This window comes from Rhinatrema bivittatum, chromosome 11, assembly GCF_901001135.1.
Source record: "Rhinatrema bivittatum chromosome 11, aRhiBiv1.1, whole genome shotgun sequence".
In the NCBI taxonomy this organism is placed as follows: Eukaryota; Metazoa; Chordata; class Amphibia; order Gymnophiona; family Rhinatrematidae; genus Rhinatrema; species Rhinatrema bivittatum.
In genome coordinates this window covers 24,143,918-24,164,678 of record NC_042625.1, presented here as the reverse complement: position 1 = coordinate 24,164,678, position 20,761 = coordinate 24,143,918, and the positions used below count along the sequence as shown (strand labels likewise).

The 20,761-nt window shown below is 44.9% G+C and overlaps 1 protein-coding gene across 2 annotated transcripts in view; it reads right to left on the bottom strand.

Annotated features, from left to right (window-relative positions):
- Nucleotides 1-20,761, bottom strand: part of CUX2 (cut like homeobox 2) — a 382,795-nt gene that overhangs the window by 57,035 nt on the left and 304,999 nt on the right. For both annotated transcript variants that reach the window (XM_029620055.1, XM_029620054.1), the window contains exons 5-6: nt 8,128-8,268; nt 2,651-2,768 (exon numbers count right to left, since the gene is read on the bottom strand). In XM_029620055.1, the coding sequence (XP_029475915.1) occupies nt 2,651-2,768; nt 8,128-8,268 (259 nt within the window). The remainder of the gene's footprint in view (nt 1-2,650; nt 2,769-8,127; nt 8,269-20,761) is intronic.

Below are 20,761 nucleotides of genomic sequence, written 5' to 3'. Positions count from 1 at the left end.
AGACGAACATTCGATGCTACAGGCTAGGTCATGGCTAGGGTCCTTTGAGCACAGCAGCGGCAGCAGCAGGGTCCTACTCCCTGCAGCAGCCAGGAGGAGGCACGGCTGTTTCACTACACTGACCCAGAGAAATGCACTGTTACCTGGCACTGCCAAACATGACTGACATGTCGCATTTAATTAGGGCGGTCATCTGTCCCAAGCTGGGAGGGACTGTCCCACATTTCTGGTAATTTGCTAGTCCAGATTATTTTTTGGAAGGTGTTATGGCAAGGCCATCATTTCCAAAATATCGCCACCTGGGCTACCTGACCAACAGGCCAATAGCTCCTGCCTGGATGAGCGTTTTGGGTGCGCTATTGTTACCCCTTATACAGTAAGGGGTAATAGCGTGAGGAAAACGCGTGTCCAACCCCCCAAAAACTAATAGCGCCCGCAACATGCAAATGCATGTTGATGAGCCTATTAGTTATTCCCGCGCCATACAGAAAGTAAAATGTGCAGCCAAGCCGACCATTTTACTCTCAGAAATTAACGCCTGCCCAAAGGCAGGCGTTAGTTTTGGCCAGCACCGGGAAAGTGCACAGAAAAGCAGAAAAAACTGCTTTTCTGTGCACCCTCCCCAAAAATAAAAAAAAATAAAAAATTGTAAAAAAAAAAAAAAAAAAAAAAATCAGCCCGCGACTCGTGGGTTAGAAGACGGACGCTCAATTTTGCCGGCGTCCATTTTCTGAACCCGTGGCTGTCAGTGGGTTCGACAACCGACGCCGGTAAAATTAAGCGTCGGCTGTCAAACCTGATGACAGCTGCTGCTTCTGCCAATAAGGAGGCGCTAGGGACTCGCTCGTGTCCCTAGCGCCTCCTTATTACCCCGGGTCCTCATTTGAATACAAAATCGCGTGCCCAGGAGAGTGGCCTGGGCGTGCATCAGGAGAGCGGGCGCTCACCTCGGAGCGCCCGCTCTCCCGTGCATTTTACTGAATCGGCCCACAAGTGCTGCAGCTATGTTTAAATGTTTGGTTTTTTTTTAAATGATACCTTTTGGACCGTAAAAGGTATCAAAGTTAAATCTGCTAATGTTCTAGAATACAATCTGTAAAATAACAACCTTGAAAAGAAACCATACTATTGTTTATTTATGCACATTCCATATTCTGCCCTGTCCCAGAGTTGATCGCCTGGTGGATTATTATAAATTGAAATGAACAGAGGCATTAGAACAGCTTACAATCAAATCAGAATTTGTCGTTGGCGTAGCATTGGGATCCAGCACAGAAAAACCCATTTGAGTCCTTTCACATTGTTCTTTGGAAGATGCTGTTGATTGTATTGCAGTTGTAACCGCTTTGTTATATCTTTCAATAAAAATTATAAATCACAAAAGAAAAAAAAAGAAAAAAGAAAAACCCATTTGTGAGCAGTTTCAGGACCCGGTTGTGTCCCTTTGGTGTACACCACAGTCCCTCGTTGGGAGTTTGGGAAGGGGAGGCTGAAGATGTGAAGGTTCAATTATTTATTGATTTTTTAAAACCCAAATGACACAGAAGATTCTTCATTTGTTCTGCCAGCATGAACAGGCTAAGAGAATGATATGACATGCCGAGGTCCATATTTAAAGCATGTAACCGGATGACCCAAAAGTTATGCGGCTAAATGAATATTTCGGCACTTATCCAGCTAAATTCTGGCCGGATAACGTTTTATCCAGATAACTTAAGGGCATTCCAGGGAGGAGCTGAGTCAGCCGGGTAAGTTATCTGGCTAAGTCTGCTCATCCCGTAAGATAAACGTACACAGCTAACTCGCCGAGTCACACAGCAGCTGAATATGGCCCTCTGTGTGCACCGCCACCCTCACCCCCTCCTCTGCAAAAGGAAGAAACCAAGATACAGAAAGTTCAATTAAACCTATCGACCATGACTGTCCCAACAGAGAAATCGAAGAATGACTTTGCAAGCCGTTTTGCTGCTCTGGGAAAGGCAGTTAGATAAAATAATCCACAGGATCTCATTTCTTTATTTTTTTAGCCTGACGGTTTGGCTTTCTCTTGCTTCTTGGGGGCCTCCACTGGGCTCTGGCGCTGTGAGCCCTTCCTTCACGGTTACCCCAGGGGTTGTTCCCAGTTCCATAGCTCCCTCCCCTTTCCCCCCCCCCCTAGTTCAGCCACTGCAGTGACGGCCCTTGGCCTGGGGGGGGCTACAAGGCCACAGCTTCCTCTGGATTCCAGGACGGTGAGCGCCCTCATTCTGACTGGTGGGTGCCACAGTTGAGTGGTTGGGCTGAGGCTCCCTCCCCTGTCCAGGAGCCGTTTTCTACCCAAACTGGGTAAACCTATACTGACATTCACAAATCATTTACCTGGTTTTCCAACCCTAAACACCCCCCCCCCCCCCCAAAAAAAAAAAAAAAGGTTGCATGGTTTTGTTTGCCAGTGAAAGATCAGCCCTGCGCGCATGACGCCTTCCTCGTTTGGACTGGGCGTTTCAGAGACCGGCCCTCGTCTACCGCACAGTGTTCTGACAGGCAAACCAAGCAGGAATGACATTCTGGGAGGGTGCAGCAGGGGGAAGAAAGACAGAGAGAACATTCAGCCCGTCTTTGCCACCCCTCCCCCGCTCAGAAAATCACAATTACCCCACTACTCACTTACTTTTCTTTTTCTGCCCCATTTCTCTGCTGCAAGTTCTCTGTGCAAAGTGCTCTGCTGCTAGAGTGCAGGGACTCGTCCAGCGCTGTGATCCCAGCTGGAGACGTTCTCTCTCTTTGCTCTGTGGGGGTGTGAAAAAAAAAAAGCCAAAGATACTCACATAAGCAGCACGACAGGCTGAAAGAGCAGCTACTCCTTCCAAGGCGGAAGATCAGTGGCGAGGGGGGTAAAAATTGATTTTCAGCCATTATGCTATAGAGTTAATACGTTCCCCGGGTTTCACCATTCATTTGTGTTAGAACATCACAGCGGGTCGTGAAGTCTGCGGTCCAGCCTGAAGTCTGCACAAAGTGGCAGCCACCTGACTCTGCTCCGGTTCTTAATGGCCCCCGTCCTGTACTACTTCTGGCTCCTGGTGGCTGGAATGACCGAGAGCGAGAAGTAGGGGGCTTTGCAAACTCCAGGCCAATGCACTTCCAACCTTGCACAGCACAGTACGACTGCAATTAAGCCCCTGCCATGGCAGAAAAAAAAAAAAATCCGCAGGGCCTTCGTGCTGAGAGCTATATCCAGCAGCTAGAAAACGAACAGGTTGTTGTTGCGCTGAGGAAAGTTCCTTAGTGGTCAGAAGGAAACCCTTGAGCAGACGAGGTCTGCAATCTGGTCAGCTAAGCGTGCCTGCGATTTCTATTTTTAAATTGAATTTTAAGCATTACACACACAGACACGCAGAGGAGGGTAACTTTTAAAGCGGTGCATGGGTGCACATTGGTGCCGTATGCATCAGCTTGCGCCCAGGGATGCAGCCATTTTATAACCTGCGTGTGTTTATGCTCGCATGTTAGAAAAACAGCCTGGCCGCACGCGCGCATAGGTGTGCAAACAAACCCCGCTCCTCCCGTATAAATTGGGGGATTTTAAAAGGGGCGAGCGCCCATGCCATTGCCGTTTCACCAGCTTGCCCGGTTAACAGCCCAGGTCCCCCAAACCCTCTCCCCTAGTTTGATAGCCTACACTCTCCCCAGGTGGCCCAGATCCTTTACATCCCTCAGAAATGGCTCGGTCCTTTTATTTTGTGACTTACACCTCATCCAGAGCAGAAGTAGTCACGTGGCAGGGGACCTCAATGCATGCTGGGGCGTGGAATGTTTTTATTTATTTATTTAAAAGTTTTTATAGACCGCACAGTGGGGTAGAAGCCTATCCATCTAGGCGGTTTACAAGGTAAAAACATACACAATATTGTAACTTACATCAATTAAAATACAATACATTTACATTACAGTGCTAAGTTGTGCTAGCAGAATTAGAGTTCAGAGAACATAGTTCGTTATTATAGATTATATGCACGTGTGAAGAGGTGAGGTTTTAGCAATTTTTTGAATTCTCTACGATTTGCTGTTAGTCGAATATGATCTGGGAGAGAGTTCCATAACGTCGGACCGGCTACTGAGAAAGCGTGTTTTCGGGTTAGTGCTAGGCTGACAGATCTTACTGAAGGAATCTCCAAGGTGCATTTGTCTAGAGAACGGAGCTGTCTGGTGGGCCTGTATATTCTCAGTAATGAACATAACCAGATGGAGTTAGAATTATATAGTAAGTTATGAATCATGGATAAGATTTTATATGTCGTACGATACGATATCGGGAGCCAATGTAAATATTGTAATGTAGGTGTGATATGGTCTCTACGTGATACATTACATGACATTCGAGCTGTCACGTTTTGTACAAGTTGTGGTTGTATTGTTGATTGAGTTAGACCAAGATATAATGAATTGCAGTAATCTAAGGTGGAAAGAATCAAAGCTTGAATAACTAGACGGAAATCGTTTGGTAGTAGAGGCGGCTTGAGTTTTTTCAACATATGTATTTTGAAAAAAGATTTTTTTTACTATTCCTGACATATTATCAGTCATTGATAGTCTGGAGTCAATGGTCACTCCTAAATTCTTTACATGAGATTTTATTGGGATAAATTGACTCTCAAATGTAAAGGTTTGAGGTGGCTGATGAATTGAGTCTGGTACTGTTGAAAGATAAATTAACTCTGATTTGTTTGTGTTTAATTTTAACCTGTTGTGAGATAACCATATTTTTACTGTTGATAGGTAGAGTTGTAATAGAGAGAATGTTTTAGACCAGGAATCGGTGAAAGGAACTGTAAATTGTATATCGTCTGCATATATTTTAAAGTTTAAACTTAAACCAGCTAGAAGGCGGCATAGTGGTAACAGGTATAGATTGAATAAGAGGGCAGAAAGTGCGGAGCCTTGAGGTACACCTGTTTTGGTAGTGTACCAGTCAGAATGAAATTTACCCATTGTGATTCTTTGTGGTCGATTTGCAATGAAAGAAGAGAATCATTGTAAGACTGAACCTGGCCAAAAACACCTCTCTTGGCCAGGCCCCAAAACACCCATGCCCCACCCCTTTTTGGAAACTTTTCGGATAGGGTGAGCAGCGGGTTTTACATACGCATATCTGGGCGCTTTTTAAAATATGGCCGGCACACTAGCCCGACTTCTTCGCACCTCCCCCAATTGATGCGCACACCGGACTTTTGAAATCTATCTTAAAGGGAGCGATTTTCAAAAGCATTTAGATGGATAACAAACTTGTCCATCTAAGTGGCAAGGTTTGGTAGATTCAGCCCCTTATCTGGCTGGATTGTAAAATCTAGCCGGATTAAAAGGAAGCATTCCCGGGGCCTTTTGAAGAGGGGTTAAATTATCCGGCTAACCCCTAGATTCATCAAAATGCTATTATATCGCAGGCCTAACGCCTGCGATAAGAAAAAGGGCCGCGTTTAGGGTAATTTTTTAGAGTTTCTGCACCACACGGTAACATAGCGCGTCGCACATGTAGTATCGCATGGTGTGGTAAACCTTTCGTACCCTGCAATATTTTTCATCTCGCGCTGAGAGAGAGCCTATCTATAAGGTCTTCATAGTAGTCGAGTATTTATATCTCTATAGGAGGGGCAGCTAATAGCTCAAGGTGAGGTGTTGGTGGTGGTTTACGGTTTAGGGGCCAGTTTTTCATGCAGTGTAAAAAGTACAAACAGCACAGTACACCTTGGTGAAGATTTGACATCATTTTTAGTGAGGAAAGTCTCACAAAGATGACGTTTCTACTATATTCTCTCATCCTAGCTTGATGGACTCTGTAACAGGGTACCATCAAGCTAGGGTGAGATAACATAGTACATAATTTCATCTTTGTGAGACTTTCCTCACTCCAAATGACGTCAAATCTTCACCAAGGTGTACTGTGCTGTTCGTACATTTCACCTTGCATGAAAAATTGCCCCCTAAACCAGCACCAACACCTCATCTCGAGTTATTAGCTGCCCCTCCTATAAGCATATAAATAGTTGCATACAGTGAAGGCCTTATAAATAGTCTCAGTCTCTCTCTCTCTCTCCCTCTTTCCCCAAAATGTAATTCAATAAATTTCTCACGTTACAGTCATATCACACAGCTTAACGCCAGGAAAAAAGGAGTAGTTATTTCCAGCATTAAAACTGTACGCTATTGCCCCTCATTTTCATAAATCCCGCCAAACTCCTCCCTAATCCCATCCCATCCCAAAATTTGCATTCACGCCATGCGATATTGCTATTATCGCCTGCGTTAAGGCATTAACGCATGCATTAACGTGTTATCGTGTGCATTAACGCCATAACGTATTTTGATGAATGACCCTATAACTTAGCTGATTTTAAACTATAACCGGCTAAGTAAGCCAGATAACTTTAGGCCTGCTTCAGAACACCCCTAAAGTTATCCAGCTTTGTGTGGCCAGATTTTCTAAGAAATAAATGCATGTATTATCACTTTGACAGCTGCCAGAAGGTACAAAGCACATGTACATTCGAAAATGCAACCTAGGGGCATTATTTCCCCCTCCCTCCCTACACCCAAACACTGCCCCAGGAACGCCTCCTTCCTAATACAGCTACAATTCCAGACACTGTGCTTGGTTTTCACTTTCCTTTTATCTGGTACTTACTCAGGTGAATGGCTTTTGAAAACTGCCCTCAAAATTAATCTCTCCCACAAACCCCCCCCCCCCCCCCCCCCAAAAAAAAACCCACAACCTCGGTGGTACTGGCCCATATAATAAAACTGAGTTTGTTTGCCATGCTCCCATAAAAGGCATTGATGGGCTGGAAGGAGGGGAGTGTGAGCACTCTGTCCCTCGGGTTGCTGACCTGTGCTGTGTCAAGGGCTAACCACGGCGGCAGCAGCCTGCCGTCTCCACACACGCCAGGCAGCGTGTTTCTCCTCTTCTCACTCCTCCCTCTGCCAGCCCAGAGGGGAAAACTGTGGGTCTGGAGGTGGCAGGACAGCTGACTGGCCTCAAGGTGCCAGTTACACAAAGGTGAGCGGCCAGGTTGCCAACGGTGGTGGCAGTAGAGACTAAGCGAGGGTCAAAAGGGCAAGAGACCAGCTGAGGAATCTGAGGAGCAGCATCCGGTCCCCCTGGGAGGCTGTTAAGATGTATTTAAAATTATTAAACTACTGACAGGAATTTGATTTAGTAGTTCTGTCCTTGGGTGTGGCATGTGCTAAGTAAAACAGAAAGGTTACCCAGGTCTTTGGTCATTAAATACCTCTCTCAGACCATGTGGTTTCCTGGTTTTAAGGAATGCAAAGCTCTTCGACAGAGTCTCTGTGTCCGAGCAGATACAGCACAGATGGCTGAAAAGTTGCTCTGGCTTTCCCACTGTGGAAGAGAGTCTGAGTGTAGTCTGGGTTTGGTATGTATTAAGACTTTTGAAGATTAATGTGATTATTTTCTTTGTAATTTAACGTGATGATTTATATTGTTTATTGCTGCATTTTATGCTGCTTCCTAATTGAATTTTCTATGGTATAGAATCTGATGTTGTTTTTGTATACTGGAAAAGCAGTAAATGCAATGTTAAAAACAAAAATCCTCCACATGTGACCTGAAGGCGGCCAGAGACTCCCACATCCCACCTGTAGATTCCTACAGGTATGTGCAGCGGTTCAGCTCTCTGTGCACAACACATTTCTATGCAATAAAAACTTCTCCCCTCTTCTTCCTGCTGCCCAACGTAGGGAGATGTATTATCATCATCACTAAAAATGAGGGGGGTCATGTTTCTAAGTTTTGCTATTTTATGGCTACAGATATACCAAATAATAGCACAAAGAGTTTTAATAAAACAAAAACACATACCTCACCATTCTTTACTTTATTAACTGGGAAGGCCAGCTTGCAATATTAATGTTTCAGCAATTTTATCCATCCCTGAGAGCACCCAGGATACTTATTCCTTACAAAACTAATTACATGTGTCATCTTCTTATTTTGGTTACATTAAACCAAAGAGGTGAAGCCTAGTCATCTTTGCATGGGGACACTAGCTCTGCAACATTTCTACCCGGTGGGGGAGGGGGGGGCTGTATTTTCATAGTGCGAGGAGTGCAGGTGAGCATTTTCCGTACCTGTGCAATTGAGGAGGAACTCAGAATGTTTTTTCCAGTGTCGGCCGAAATCCTTAACTGCCTTATTCTCGGGATCGATGCATTGAAGCTGCCGGATGCGCTCTTCTAAACCCCTTGCTGCTTCGAGCATAGGAACAGGATCTGTGCAGAAACCCAAAAAGATGGCATTGCTGTCACTATTGCAGGGAGAATTACATGGCGATGTTTCAGGTCCTTGGTACACTTGGTACACTTCAGGTCCTTGTTACACTTGGTCCTTCCTAACCAGAAGGACCAAGTGTAACACTTACAACAATGTCTAGCGAGCAGACAACAATAATGGCAGAGGACTCATTCTGTTCTCCTAAAATTACAACAATGTCTGGCGAGCAGACAACAATAATGGAAGTGGTCTCCTTCTGTTCTCCTAAAATTACAACAATGTCTAGCGAGCAGACAACAATAATGGCAGTGGACTCATTCTGTTCTCCTAAAATTACAACAATGTCTAGCGAGCAGACTACAATAATGGCAGTGAGCTCGTTCTGTTATCCTAAAATTACAACAATGTCTAGCGAGCAGACAACAATAATGGCAGTGGGCTCCTTCTGTTCTCCTAAAATTACAACAATGTCTAGCGAGCAGACAACAATAATGGCAGTGAGCTCATTCTGTTCTCCTAAAATTACAACAATGTCTAGCGAGCAGACAACAATAATGGCAGTGGGCTCATTCTGTTCTCCTAAAATTACAACAATGTCTGGCGAGCAGACAACAATAATGGCAGTGGTCTCCTTCTGTTCTCCTAAACTTACAACAATGTCTGGCGAGCAGACAACAATAATGGATGTGGTCTCCTTCTGTTCTCCTAAAATTACAACAATGTCTAGCGAGCAGACAACAATAATGGCAGTGGACTCATTCTGTTCTCCTAAAATTACAACAATGTCTAGTGAGCAGACATCAATAATGGCAGTGGGCTCATTCTGTTCTCTTACACTTACAACAATGTCTGGCGAGCAGACAACAATAATGGCAGTGGGCTCATTCTGTACTCGTAAAATTACAACAATGTCTAGTGAGCAGACATCAATAATGGCAGTGGGCTCATTCTGTTCTCTTACACTTACAACAATGTCTGGTGAGCAGACAACAATAATGGCAGTGGGCTCATTCTGTACTCGTAAAATTACAACAATGTCTAGCGAGCAGACAACAATAATGGCAGTGGTCTCCTTCTGTTCTCCTAAAATTACAACAATGTCTGGTGAGCGGACAACAATAATGGCAGTGGGCTCATTCTGTTCTCCTAAAATTACAACGTCTAGCGAGCAGACAACAATAATGGCAGTGGTCTCCTTCTGCTCTCCTAAAATTACAACAATGTCTGGCGAGCAGACAACAATAATGGAAGTGGTCTCCTGTTCTCCTAAAATTACAACAATGTCTAGCGAGCAGACAACAATAATGGCAGTGAGCTCATTCTGTTCTCCTAAAATTACAACAATGTCTAGGGATCAGACAACAATAATGGCAGTGAGCTCATTCTTTTCTCTTAAACCTACTGACTTAGCCTGCAAAAGTATCCAAAAGGTGACAGCAAAGGAGAAAGAAGAGGTAAAGGAAGAGGAAAATGAGAACCCACTCGGTTCTTTGATAATTCCACTAAACCTTCCTTTCTTTTTATAATAAAGTCAAACTATGTTAGCAAGAAATAGACCCTGAAGGGATTTGGACGATGACATTGCAGGGTCTCTACTGAATGTTGAACTGAAAATAATAAAGATAGCAGTACTTGCAGGAGGGAGAAACAATTTAAAAATATTTATTAAAATGCAGGAAGGAGCTTAACAGATACTTTGGCAGTTTAGAGTGAGACCCGTTAATCTCCAAGGGACTGTACAAGAAAGGAAATATTTTAATGTGTCCCCTGAAGTCCTAATACAAAGGTTGTGAATTACACCAATAGGGGATACATTCATAGCCTAGAGAAGAGCCTTTCCTACAAGCAGGAATGATTGCAATGATTTTTAGCTGGGGAATCCACTTCCCGTTGGCCAAAGCTTTGGGGCACCATACAGCAAAAGCAACAGTGTTACGGAGATTTCACCGACGGCAAACAAGAATGGTTAAGCCTCAAGCTGCGTATCACTAGAGGAGTTCCTCAGGAAGGCCAGGAACCAGCCACTGCAGCCTTTACTGCTTTTTGCCAACCTGGCTTATGTTTCTTTTTGTTTGTTTTAGGTTCTGATTCACAAATAATCCACAAATCAAATCAAAACAAAAAAAAAAAATCAAATCAACAGATCTGGGATATTCTGGCAAAAAAATGAACCAATTACAATGCTTAAAAACATTTAAAAAAAAAAAAAGGGGGGTACCTCGGTGCAGGAGAGGCGGTGTCTGACAACCAACCTGCCGAGCTTACTTTGGAGGAGCTGATTGCTGGTGAAAGACTGAGAGGCTGAGAAGGGAAACAGCTGGGTGAGCTCACGTCATCAAGGCAGGACCGCGGGAGATTCAAAAGCCCGCGGCTGAGCGACGCACAGTCGACCGCCTTTGATTGTTTTCCATTGTTTTTGATATCGGTGCTAATCGGAAAAGAGGAGTTTATAGGTAGCAAACGGAAGGCAAAATTATTCACCTCCTCACCTACTACCAGTAACATCGGCCCCATGGACGCTCATGTCAGCAGGAATGTGCCACAGACGGACTGCATATGAGACACTATGGAAGTGTCTCTGAGTCCGTGCAATGGCCCAACAGCACCTCCACAACCTCCAAGTGCCTCTCTAGTGGAAGGACCTATCGAGGACAGTCCGGGTAACGTGAGTAGGAGAGAGGGAGAGCTCTCTGAGAACATAACTGTTGTAACATCCACAGTAGAATTACAACATCAAGGAACTGTAGAAGGGTCCCCACTGCGGGGTGCTAGTAAGATTCTGATGAATGTGAAAGATTCAGAGATTACGATGAGAGATGTGTGGAAAATGCTTGTCAAATTAGACACCAATGTCTCACGAGTTAATGCTTCCCTTTCTTCTCTTGTAAATGCAAATAGAAGTTCTATAGAGGATCAGGGGAAAAGAATATTAGAATTAGAAACAAATGTTAGAAGTGCAATAGGAAATATTCAGAATATCCAGAATGCAGAGAACCAACATACAGTTGATAGTTTATCAATGCATAAAGAATTGGAAAATGTAGAAAACATGTTAAGGATAAAAAAACCTACGAATAGTTAATTTTCCAATCACAAGGTTACTCTCGCCATATGAAACGTTAAAAAAATTTTGAATAGAAAATCTTTCATATGAGGAAGATAAAATTCCTAGTATCTCTAAGATTTTTTATTTCCCAGTACAAAATAGAGCTGTACAAGGTGAAGAGCTAGACCATAGTCCAGGGATCTCATCTTTTCTTGAAGAGTCTCTGGACATTATAAATAAGAGAACTACATTATTTGATTCTTTTTCTCTCGAGAGAGAAAAAGATGAGGTGTTTGAGACATTTTTTAGAAATGTGGGCAAAGGATATACGTATTTCCTGACATCTCTAGGTCCACAAAGGCCTGACGTAGACCATTTCTAGCCCTAAAAGCCCTAGATATTGGGGCAACTTTTTATTTGAAGTTTCAGGGGAAAAAAGGTTATTTAGTTTATTCAGTTTTGCTGTCTTTTGCCTCCGGCTAACTTGGCCCCACAAGTTACTACCTCCTTGTTATATGTAACTTTTGCCTCTTGTTAAATGGTTGATTAAGTTCTACCCCTTGTTACATGTAAACCGATTTGATTTGAATTTATTCATGAAGGTCGGTATAGAAAAATGTTAAATAAATAAATAAATACATACATACATACATATTCCCTGACCCTATGCATTTAGAAAGGTTTTTGGCTGATAAAATTGAGACTAGAAAGTCTGATAACAACTAATAAAAAGGCCAAATTAAAGATAGAAACACACTCTTCTCCTTAGTAATATTATTGATTAAGTCTAAGTAATATTATGGCCCCCCACAATTATTTTCTTGTACTTCATAGAAAATGATTGGAAATTTCCCTAATTGTTATGGATGTTGTGTTACAAGATTGCTTAAATTTTTTCTTTTGTGATTATGTATGTTTAAAATTTTGAACATCTTCAATAAAGAGGAAAAAAAAGAAACATAAAAAAATAAAATAAATTTAAAAAAAAAAAGAGATTACTCATATTATGTACACCTCATCTCACATGCAAGAAAGACAAAATGAGAAAGACACCTTAACTACATCCTCCTATTTGTAATATCCCAAGAAAGCGAGGATAGTGAAAACAAGTAGACCAGAAGCAAACAAATAACCTAATGCCAGTCCAGGTTTTGGCCAAATCCAATTAATCTGTTTCAAGGGTGATCCTGCAGCCTTCAGTGATTTATTCATTTAAAATATTTACATCCTGCCTATCTGCAATTCTAACCGGGTCATAACTTTACATCCATAAATAATCATCAAACAATAAACATAAAATCATGATTGCAGGCCTGCAAGCAACTGATGCGGAACAGAGATTCACTTCTTGTGTTAGCGATCCTGAAGAACATCTTTGGAATGAAAAGAACAGGAATCTTGAACAACCGTGAAGGAGCTGGAAATGCTACTTAAGGTAAACGTCACCCGATGCTTCGCTGGACACCATCAGGCCTTGTTAGCATGTGCTGGTGGATTCAGATGGCTAACTCCATGAGGCACCTAGGAGCCTTCGGGTAATGGCTGCTGCTTTGGGGGCTTTGCACTCCAGCCCGCCCACGATGAGCTTCAGATGACTTGCAGATAGCTGAATGAGGCATATTGCAATGCCCCTTCTGATTTCTCTCTATCTTGCCAAGACTAAACTGGCAAGAAAAACAGGTACGTGATTTTTTTCTGCACTTTCTGTCTTCGTCTATCCCTTTGTAGCAGGTATTGTTTCTTTATTATCCTTTTCTTATAATCATTGTTATTTTTTAATGTTATAGGAATCTGGAATATAAAGGGATGTACTCCTGGGGGAACCCTGTACCAAAAAGTAACATTTCTGAGCCCAATATTTTTAAATTGTGCATAATTTATTTGTCAAAATGACACTATAATACAGAAAGAGAGTTAGTTCTCAAAGATGCAGAATTGCCCCTAGAGTTCTGTAAGAGTTTACCAAAACTAGGCTTCTGGATTTTAGAGATTTCAATTTGGCAAACCATGAAGCCCAAGCAGAGGTTGCTGCTACAAATGTCAGCAGTTGTAAGAAGTCAGTGCTGCCGTCAGCATCTCCTGGGCTCTGCAGATTGCCAAATTAAAATCCCTGACAACCGAAGGCTCTAACCACGAGGAAGCAGACTACTCTCCCCCCACCACCATTCCCAGCTCGTCCTCTGTACTCCTGCCCTGTCCTCGTGAGACAATGAGACTGTGAGAGGAGTGTGGGAAGTATGGGCTGTGTGGCTGAAGGTCGCCAAGAGTCGCACGGTGCAAAAACGAGGACTTGTATTGGCCTTGGTGCCAGCACAGTCCAAGCAAAGGGGTAGAGGGAACTGCAAGACCGGCAAGGAAGAGTGAGTCGAGGAAGAAAGATAGTGCTGCATACGAGGACACCAACTGCTCCCTTTGTGCTCTTCTCTCATTGAACAACAAGGGTCATCCAAATTCTGTGGAGAAGGGAATTCTGTGCAGATTCAGCACTGTGCAGGATGATTTGGGGCATTGGGAGGCACTAATCCCAGGGGTGACCAACCCAGGTCCTGGAGTGCCAGAAACAGGTCTGTTTTTTAGCATACCCATAATGAATATGCATGAGATATATTGTCAGGCGCTGCCCGTACTCTATATGCACAATCGTTGCTTAGAATGGGATTCCGCTATAAGCAAACAAACAACTTTAAATACAGAAATACATGGCAGATGTCCTGAAAACCAGGCCTGTTTAAGACACTCCAGGACTGGATCTGCCCATCCCCTGCTTTAAGAACTAATGGGCTTAAACTGCAGCGGGGGAGATTTGGATTAGACATTAGGAAGAACTATAAGAACAGACCTGGCACTGACACGAATTACCGAAGGAGACAGCAGAATGAGGCCTAGCCCAGTGCTTAGACCAGAGGTGTCAGAACCAGATTAGCTATAGCTCAAATCACACATCTCCCACTGAAACAGAGGACCTGATGGCAGATAAAAATCAGGGGCTCCACTTTCAAAGGCTTTAGGCTCCTAACTTTTGGAGTCAGGCGCCTAAATTGGCCCTTTTGAAAATCTGCTAGGGCTGAATCCCTAAATTTAAGTTCATAGTTTCACTAGGCCCCCAAATTTAGGATCCTAAAAAGTTGACAGAATTAGAGTGGGGAAACAATGTTAGGAGTTTAGCACTAATTTTCAGAACCAGGCACCTAATTTAGGTGCCTAAATTTAGGAAAATGAAAAGCAGGCCCATATTTATATGAATTTTCAGCTGAAAACTTAGGCCTCCAAGTTCAACTGAAAAGAGGTACCAAATTTAGGGGCCTAAATTTAGGAGCTCAGTTAATTTTGAATATCGGCTTCAGTATATCTCCCCATCCACATCTCCTGCTCAGATTTATAGTTCCCTCTCTCGCCTTCAGAGATTCTCTGTACTGAATTTGTAATACCATCCTTGCCTCTGCGGGGAGAGTATTCCAATTGTCCATCAACTTGTCTGTAAAGAAATATTTCCTTAGATTTCTCCTATCCCCTTTAATCCTCATCCTGTGACCTCATGTTCCAAAGCCTCCTTTCTGTTGAAAGAGGTCTGCCTGCCGGGCATTTACTTCTTGGAGGTATTTAAATGTCTCTATCATATCTCACCTTTCCTTCAGGGTACACATATTAAGATCTTTAAGTCTGTCCCCATATGCTTAATGATGAAGACCATTATTTTAACAGGTGACCTCTGGACCAACTCCATCTGGTTTATATCCTATTGAAGGTGCAGTCTCCAGAATTAGACATCGTACTCCAAATGAGGTCTTACCAGAGACGTATAGGGGCCGATATTCAGCCACGGGGCGGATAGTTAAGTTAGCCAGATTTAGATATCCGGCTAACTTAAAGGGGAATATACCCAGCTATCTTAAACTTAGCCAAATAAGTATATCTGGCTAACTTTAGGAAAGCCATATGGTGTGACCAGAGTTAGCCACATAAGTTAAGCAGCTAGCTCTGAATATCGGAGCCATCCGTCTAAATGGCTTCTGAATATCGGCCTCATAGGGCAGTATCACTTCCTTTTTCCTGCTGGCTATTCTTCTCCCTATGTACCCACTCTCCTTGTTGTCTTTTACAATCACCTTATCTACCTGTTTAGCCACCTTAAGATCATCAAATATGATCACCCCCAGAACCCGTTCTTATTTTGTGCACAGAACTCTTCACTCCTCTACTGAACTACCTCCATGGGTTTTTGCAATCCAAATGCATGATTCCGCAGTTTTTAACATTAAATCTTACCTGCCAGACTCTAGACCATTCCTCAAGGTTCACTAGATCTCTCCTCATATTTTCTGCACTTTCCAGGGCATCTACCCTTTTGCAGATTTTAGTATTATCTGCAAATAGGCAAACCTATATCGGGTAAAACCATGCTGCCTTGGATCTTATGATTCCAGAAACTGCACTATCCTCTGTTTTAGTAGCAAATCCATTTATTCACACTCAGGCTGATGCAATATCGTGCACTGCAGACAGCTCACAGCTCAATGTGCGTCCATAACCCCCGAACCAAACAGGGGTTAGCGCATTCAAAACGCACATCTGTTGAATTCGTGGACCCTTGAGCCGGCTGGGACAGATCATGACACACCGTGGAAAGACCCACAGTGGAAGTCGAAGCCGGGAGGTGGCACAGAACAGGAGACCGGAGGGATCTTCACCACTGGAAGCCCGAGGTCCCCCCAGGAGGAGCCTGTGAGGACTCGAGCCGCTTGGACTTACGTGCAGTCTCCTATGGGTCGGTATCTGAAGAGTTCCAGAGGATAGAGAAGAGTAGAGCTGAAGCCAGGAGGCCAACTGGAACTTCACCACTGGAAGCCCACGGTTCCCCCAAGAGGAGCTTGTGAGGACCCGAACCGCTTGGACTTAGGACAGGCCTCCTGGATGAAAGCTGGAGTCAGGAACCAGTGGACGAAAGCCAGAATCAGAAGCCAGTGGACGGGCCAAAGTCATAAGCCAGTAGTTGGAAGCCGCAGTCAGAAGCCAGTGGGCAGAAGCAGAGGTCAGAAGCCACTAGTCAGAAGCCAGTAGTCGGAAGCAGCAACTAGTAACTCTACAAGAGTGAACCTCCTTGCAAGGCCAGAAGTGGAGTTGGTGCAGGGTTTAAATACCCTGGGAGCGTCTGACGTCACTCCTGGGAGGTGCTGCATATTTCCCGCACCGGCCCCTTTAAGAGTTGGGTCTCCGCACGCGTGCCTAGGGGCGGGGCCAGTCCAGATGTCGGCGCATCTCCCTTGCAGAGAGAACGCCATGAAGAAACTTTACCGGCCTGACTAGGCCACAAGAATGCCGCAGCAACCACCAGACGTCCTGGGGTAGGTGAAGGGCCAGCCCGCAGACCTCCGCGGGTTGGGCCCGTAACAACATCCAATCGCACATGTAGCTAATAGCGCTCATCACATGTAAATTCATGTTGATGAGGCTATTAGCAATTCCCCCTGATGCAAAAAATAAAATGTGTGCCCCGACACGCACATTTTTATTCTCCAAAATTAACATCTGCCCCAGAGCAGGCGTTAATTTTTGAAGAACCCAAAAAGTGTACAGAAAAGCAGAAAATACTGTTTTTCTGTAGTTCCTCCTACGTCATATCATGGCAATATTAAGTCGGAGGAACTGAAAAATTAGAACTTTCTAAAAAAAAAAAAAAGTTTTTAAAAAGAGTGCCAGTAGTCAGGTTAGGAAAAGGGATGGTTAATTAACGAGTGGCCATTTTCCTAACCAGTGGCTATGTTGTGGAAGTGGACCCTTGTATCGAGGTAGCGGACTACCGTCGAAGGGCGAGGCCTCTTCGACTGAAGAGACTTGCTGGAAGTCTTCACCCTGGAAGCACGCGACCCCCCCCAGGAGGAGCCCATAGGGGTCCGGCCGCTGGGACTTAGGCGACTCCTCTGAAGACTATAGAAAGTCTGGATGCAGGCGCCTCCTGCAGGTCGTGGGTTCCAGATGGCTGGCGCCTCCAGCAGGTCAAGACAGTCTGAGGACGAAGACGAAGAAGAGTCCAAACCGGTCCGGGAGTCAATATACCAGCGGGGTCCGAGTCCAGTCCAGGGTCAAGGCAGGAGAAGGGTCCAAAGCCGTACCGGGGTCAAGCCAGAAGGGTCAAATGCCGTACCAGAATCAAGCCAGGAGAAGACATGTCCACCAGTCCAGGGGTCAGGAGCCAAGAATCAATCTACGGAGCAGGGAAGAAGAACAGGACGAAGAACCAAGAACCAGGAGCCAGGAACACAGGTCGGAACCTCAATACCAAGGCAAGGTCTGAGGGGCAGACCTTGCCTTTAAATACAGGAACCTGGAGGAGGTGCTTCAGAAGGGAGCCACGACACTTCCTGTCGTGGCCCCTTTAAATCTTGTCTTCAGCCGCACGCGCAGCCCTAGTGCAGGAGGGGAAAAGGGGCGGAGTCGCCGCAGGAAGCAGAGCCCCGCAGCCAGCCGAGCAGCGGCACAGGCCGCACGGAGAACGTCGTCGGAGGCTCCCTGCACCTGCAGGAGCCTCAACAGAGACCCGACGCCGCGGGTAAGAGCTGGGACCCGGCTGCGGACCGCCGTGGCCAGCGGCCATGACAGTTGGCCCCGGTCGCGGGCTGCTGCGGCCGGCGGTCGTAACAGTACCCCCTCCTCTAGGCCTCCCTCTAGAAGGCTTTGGTTTACTCGGATGTTCATTGTGAAAGTTCTGAAGAAGAGTTTTATCCAGGATGTTCTTAGCAGGTTCCCACGAGTTCTCTTCTGGTCCAAATCCTTCCCACGCTAGGAGGTACTCCCATATGTTGCCCCGTTTTCGGACATCTAGTACTTAGCGTACTTGATATATCGTATCCTCCTCTGCTCGAGGTGGAGGAGCATCAGGAACTTTTCGATGAGGCCAGGTGAGAACCAGAGGTTTTAAAAGGGAGGTGTGGAAAGAGTTATGTATACGCAAAGTGGTAGGCAACCGCAGTTGGTAGTTCACAGGACCAAGCTGTCGTAATACCGGAAACGGTACAATATACCGTGGTGCCAATCGCATAGAAGGAACTCTTAACTGGATATGTCTCGTGCTAAGCCACACTTTCTCTCCTGGCCGAAATCGTGGGGCAGGTCGCCGATGCTTATCGGCAAACATTCTAGCAGTATTGGCTGCTTTGCGGAGCATGTGTTGGGTCTGAAGCCAGAGCTGCCACAACTGTAGAGTCGTGAGTTGAGCTGTAGGCGAAGGTACTGCCAAAGGCAAAGGCAATGGAGGTCTGGGTTGCCGGCCAAACACGATCTGGAACGGGGATGCCCCTTTGGAAACACAAGGATGAGAATTATGAGAGAACTCAGCCCACGCTAGGAGTGTCGCCCAATCATCTTGACGGGAATTGACGTACAAACGGAGAAATTGTTTTAAGGTGCGATTGGTTCGTTCCGCCTGACCGTTTGCTTGTGGGTGAAACGCAGTCGTGTAATCCAGAGAGATGCTGAGCTTCTTACAAAGATTAAGCCAGTAACGAGCAGTAAACTGTGGTCCTCGATCTGAAGCAATGTGTTGCGGAAGACCATGTAGACGAAAAATATGAAGCATGAACAACTGAGCTAAGCGAGGAGCAGATGGGGAGGGAGAGTAGTGGGATAAAGTGGGCCATTTTTGAGAAACGATCCACTACTACTCATATCACGGTATTCCCCTCTGAAGGCGGAAGATCCACAATAAAATCCGTGGAAATGTGTGTCCATGGTTTCTTGGGTATGGGTAGCGGTTGCAAAAGTCCACAGCTTTTCCCAACTGGGATCTTATGTTGCGCACAGATGGGGCAAGAGTCCACATAAGCACAAATATCCTTGCGCATCTCAGGCCACCAGTAATATTGTTGAAGAAGTGCTTGTGTCCGGGCTCTTCCTGGGTGTCCTGCAAACTGTGAGTCATGCCCCCATGCCAGTACTTTATTACGTAGTCGTTTGGGAACCACGGTTTTTCCAACTGGGATGGTAACTGTAGTCGATACGATGATACGAGCTGGATCAATAATGTATTGCATAGGTTCCTCCGTATCCTCAGTAACAAAGGACCTGGACAAAGCATCCGCCTTAATGTTCTTTTCGGCTGGTCGATATCACAGTTCGAAATCAAAGCGAGTAAAAAACATCGCCCACCGAGCTTGCTGTGGGTTCAAGCGTTGGGCTTGCTGAAGATACACGAGATTTTTATGGTCCGTGGAAACTGTGATGCGATGTTGAGCACCCTCCAACCATTGCCGCCATTCTTCAAAGGCTAATTTTATTGCAAGTAACTCCTTGTCGCCGATAGCGTAATTATGTTCCGCTGAAGAGAATTTTCTGGAGAAATAGGAACACGGATGTGCAACTCCAGTGGTATCGTTTTGGCTTAAGACAGCTCCTACTCCTTCGGCTGACGCGTCCACCTCGACTATGAATGGGCGTCTGGGGTCCAGATGCCGAAGACAAGGTTTCTTAAGGAACGAGTCTTTTAACGCTTGGAATGCCTCTTCTGCTTCGACAGGCCAAGACTTAATATTCGCCCCTTTGCGAGTGAGGGCTGTTAGTGGAGCTGCTAACTTAGAGAAGTTCCGGATGAAACTACGATAGTAGTTGGCAAAGCCCAGGAATCACTGAAGAGCCCGTAATCCATTAGGTTGAGGCCATTCTTGAATGCATTTTAACTTGGCGGGATCCATTTGAAATCCTTGTTTCGAAATGATGTACCCCAGGAAAGGTAAAGATTCTCTTTCAAAAATGCATTTTTCGATCTTGGCATACAGTTTGTTCTCTCTTAGGCATTGTAACACTTGGATAACATGTTGTCGGTGAGACTGTAAACTGGAAGAAAAAATAAGAATATCGTCCAAGTAGACCACTACACAAACGTAAAGTAGATCCCAAAATACTTCATTTATGAAGTGTTGAAAAACAGCAGGGGCATTGGTCAGTCCGAATGGCATTACGAGATATTCGTAATGACCATCTCTTGTGTTGAATGCTGTTTTCCATTCGTCACCTTCCCGAATCCTGATTAAGTTATAGGCTCCTCTGAGATCCAATTTAGAAAAAATCCGGGCTCCTTGTAAATGATCAAAGAGTTCAGCAATTAAGGGTAGTGGGTAGCGGTTCTTTATGGTGATGGCATTGAGTCCGCAGAAATCAATACATGGCCTCAGGGTTCCATCCTTTTTCCCTACAAAGAAGAACCCAGCTCCGGCTGGCTAAGTAGAGCGTCGAATGAACCCTTTTTGTAGATTCTCCTGAATATAGCTGGTCATCGCTTGAGTTTCTGAAACGGATAATGCATAGACCTTCCCTCGGGGAGGCGAAGCCCCTGGAACTAGATTAATGGCACAGTCGAATTCTCGATGCGGAGGCAAGGTATCCGCAGCCTTTTTAGAGAAGACATCTGCAAATTGGTTATACTGAGCGGGTAGGCCTTCTAGCCGTGCGATACA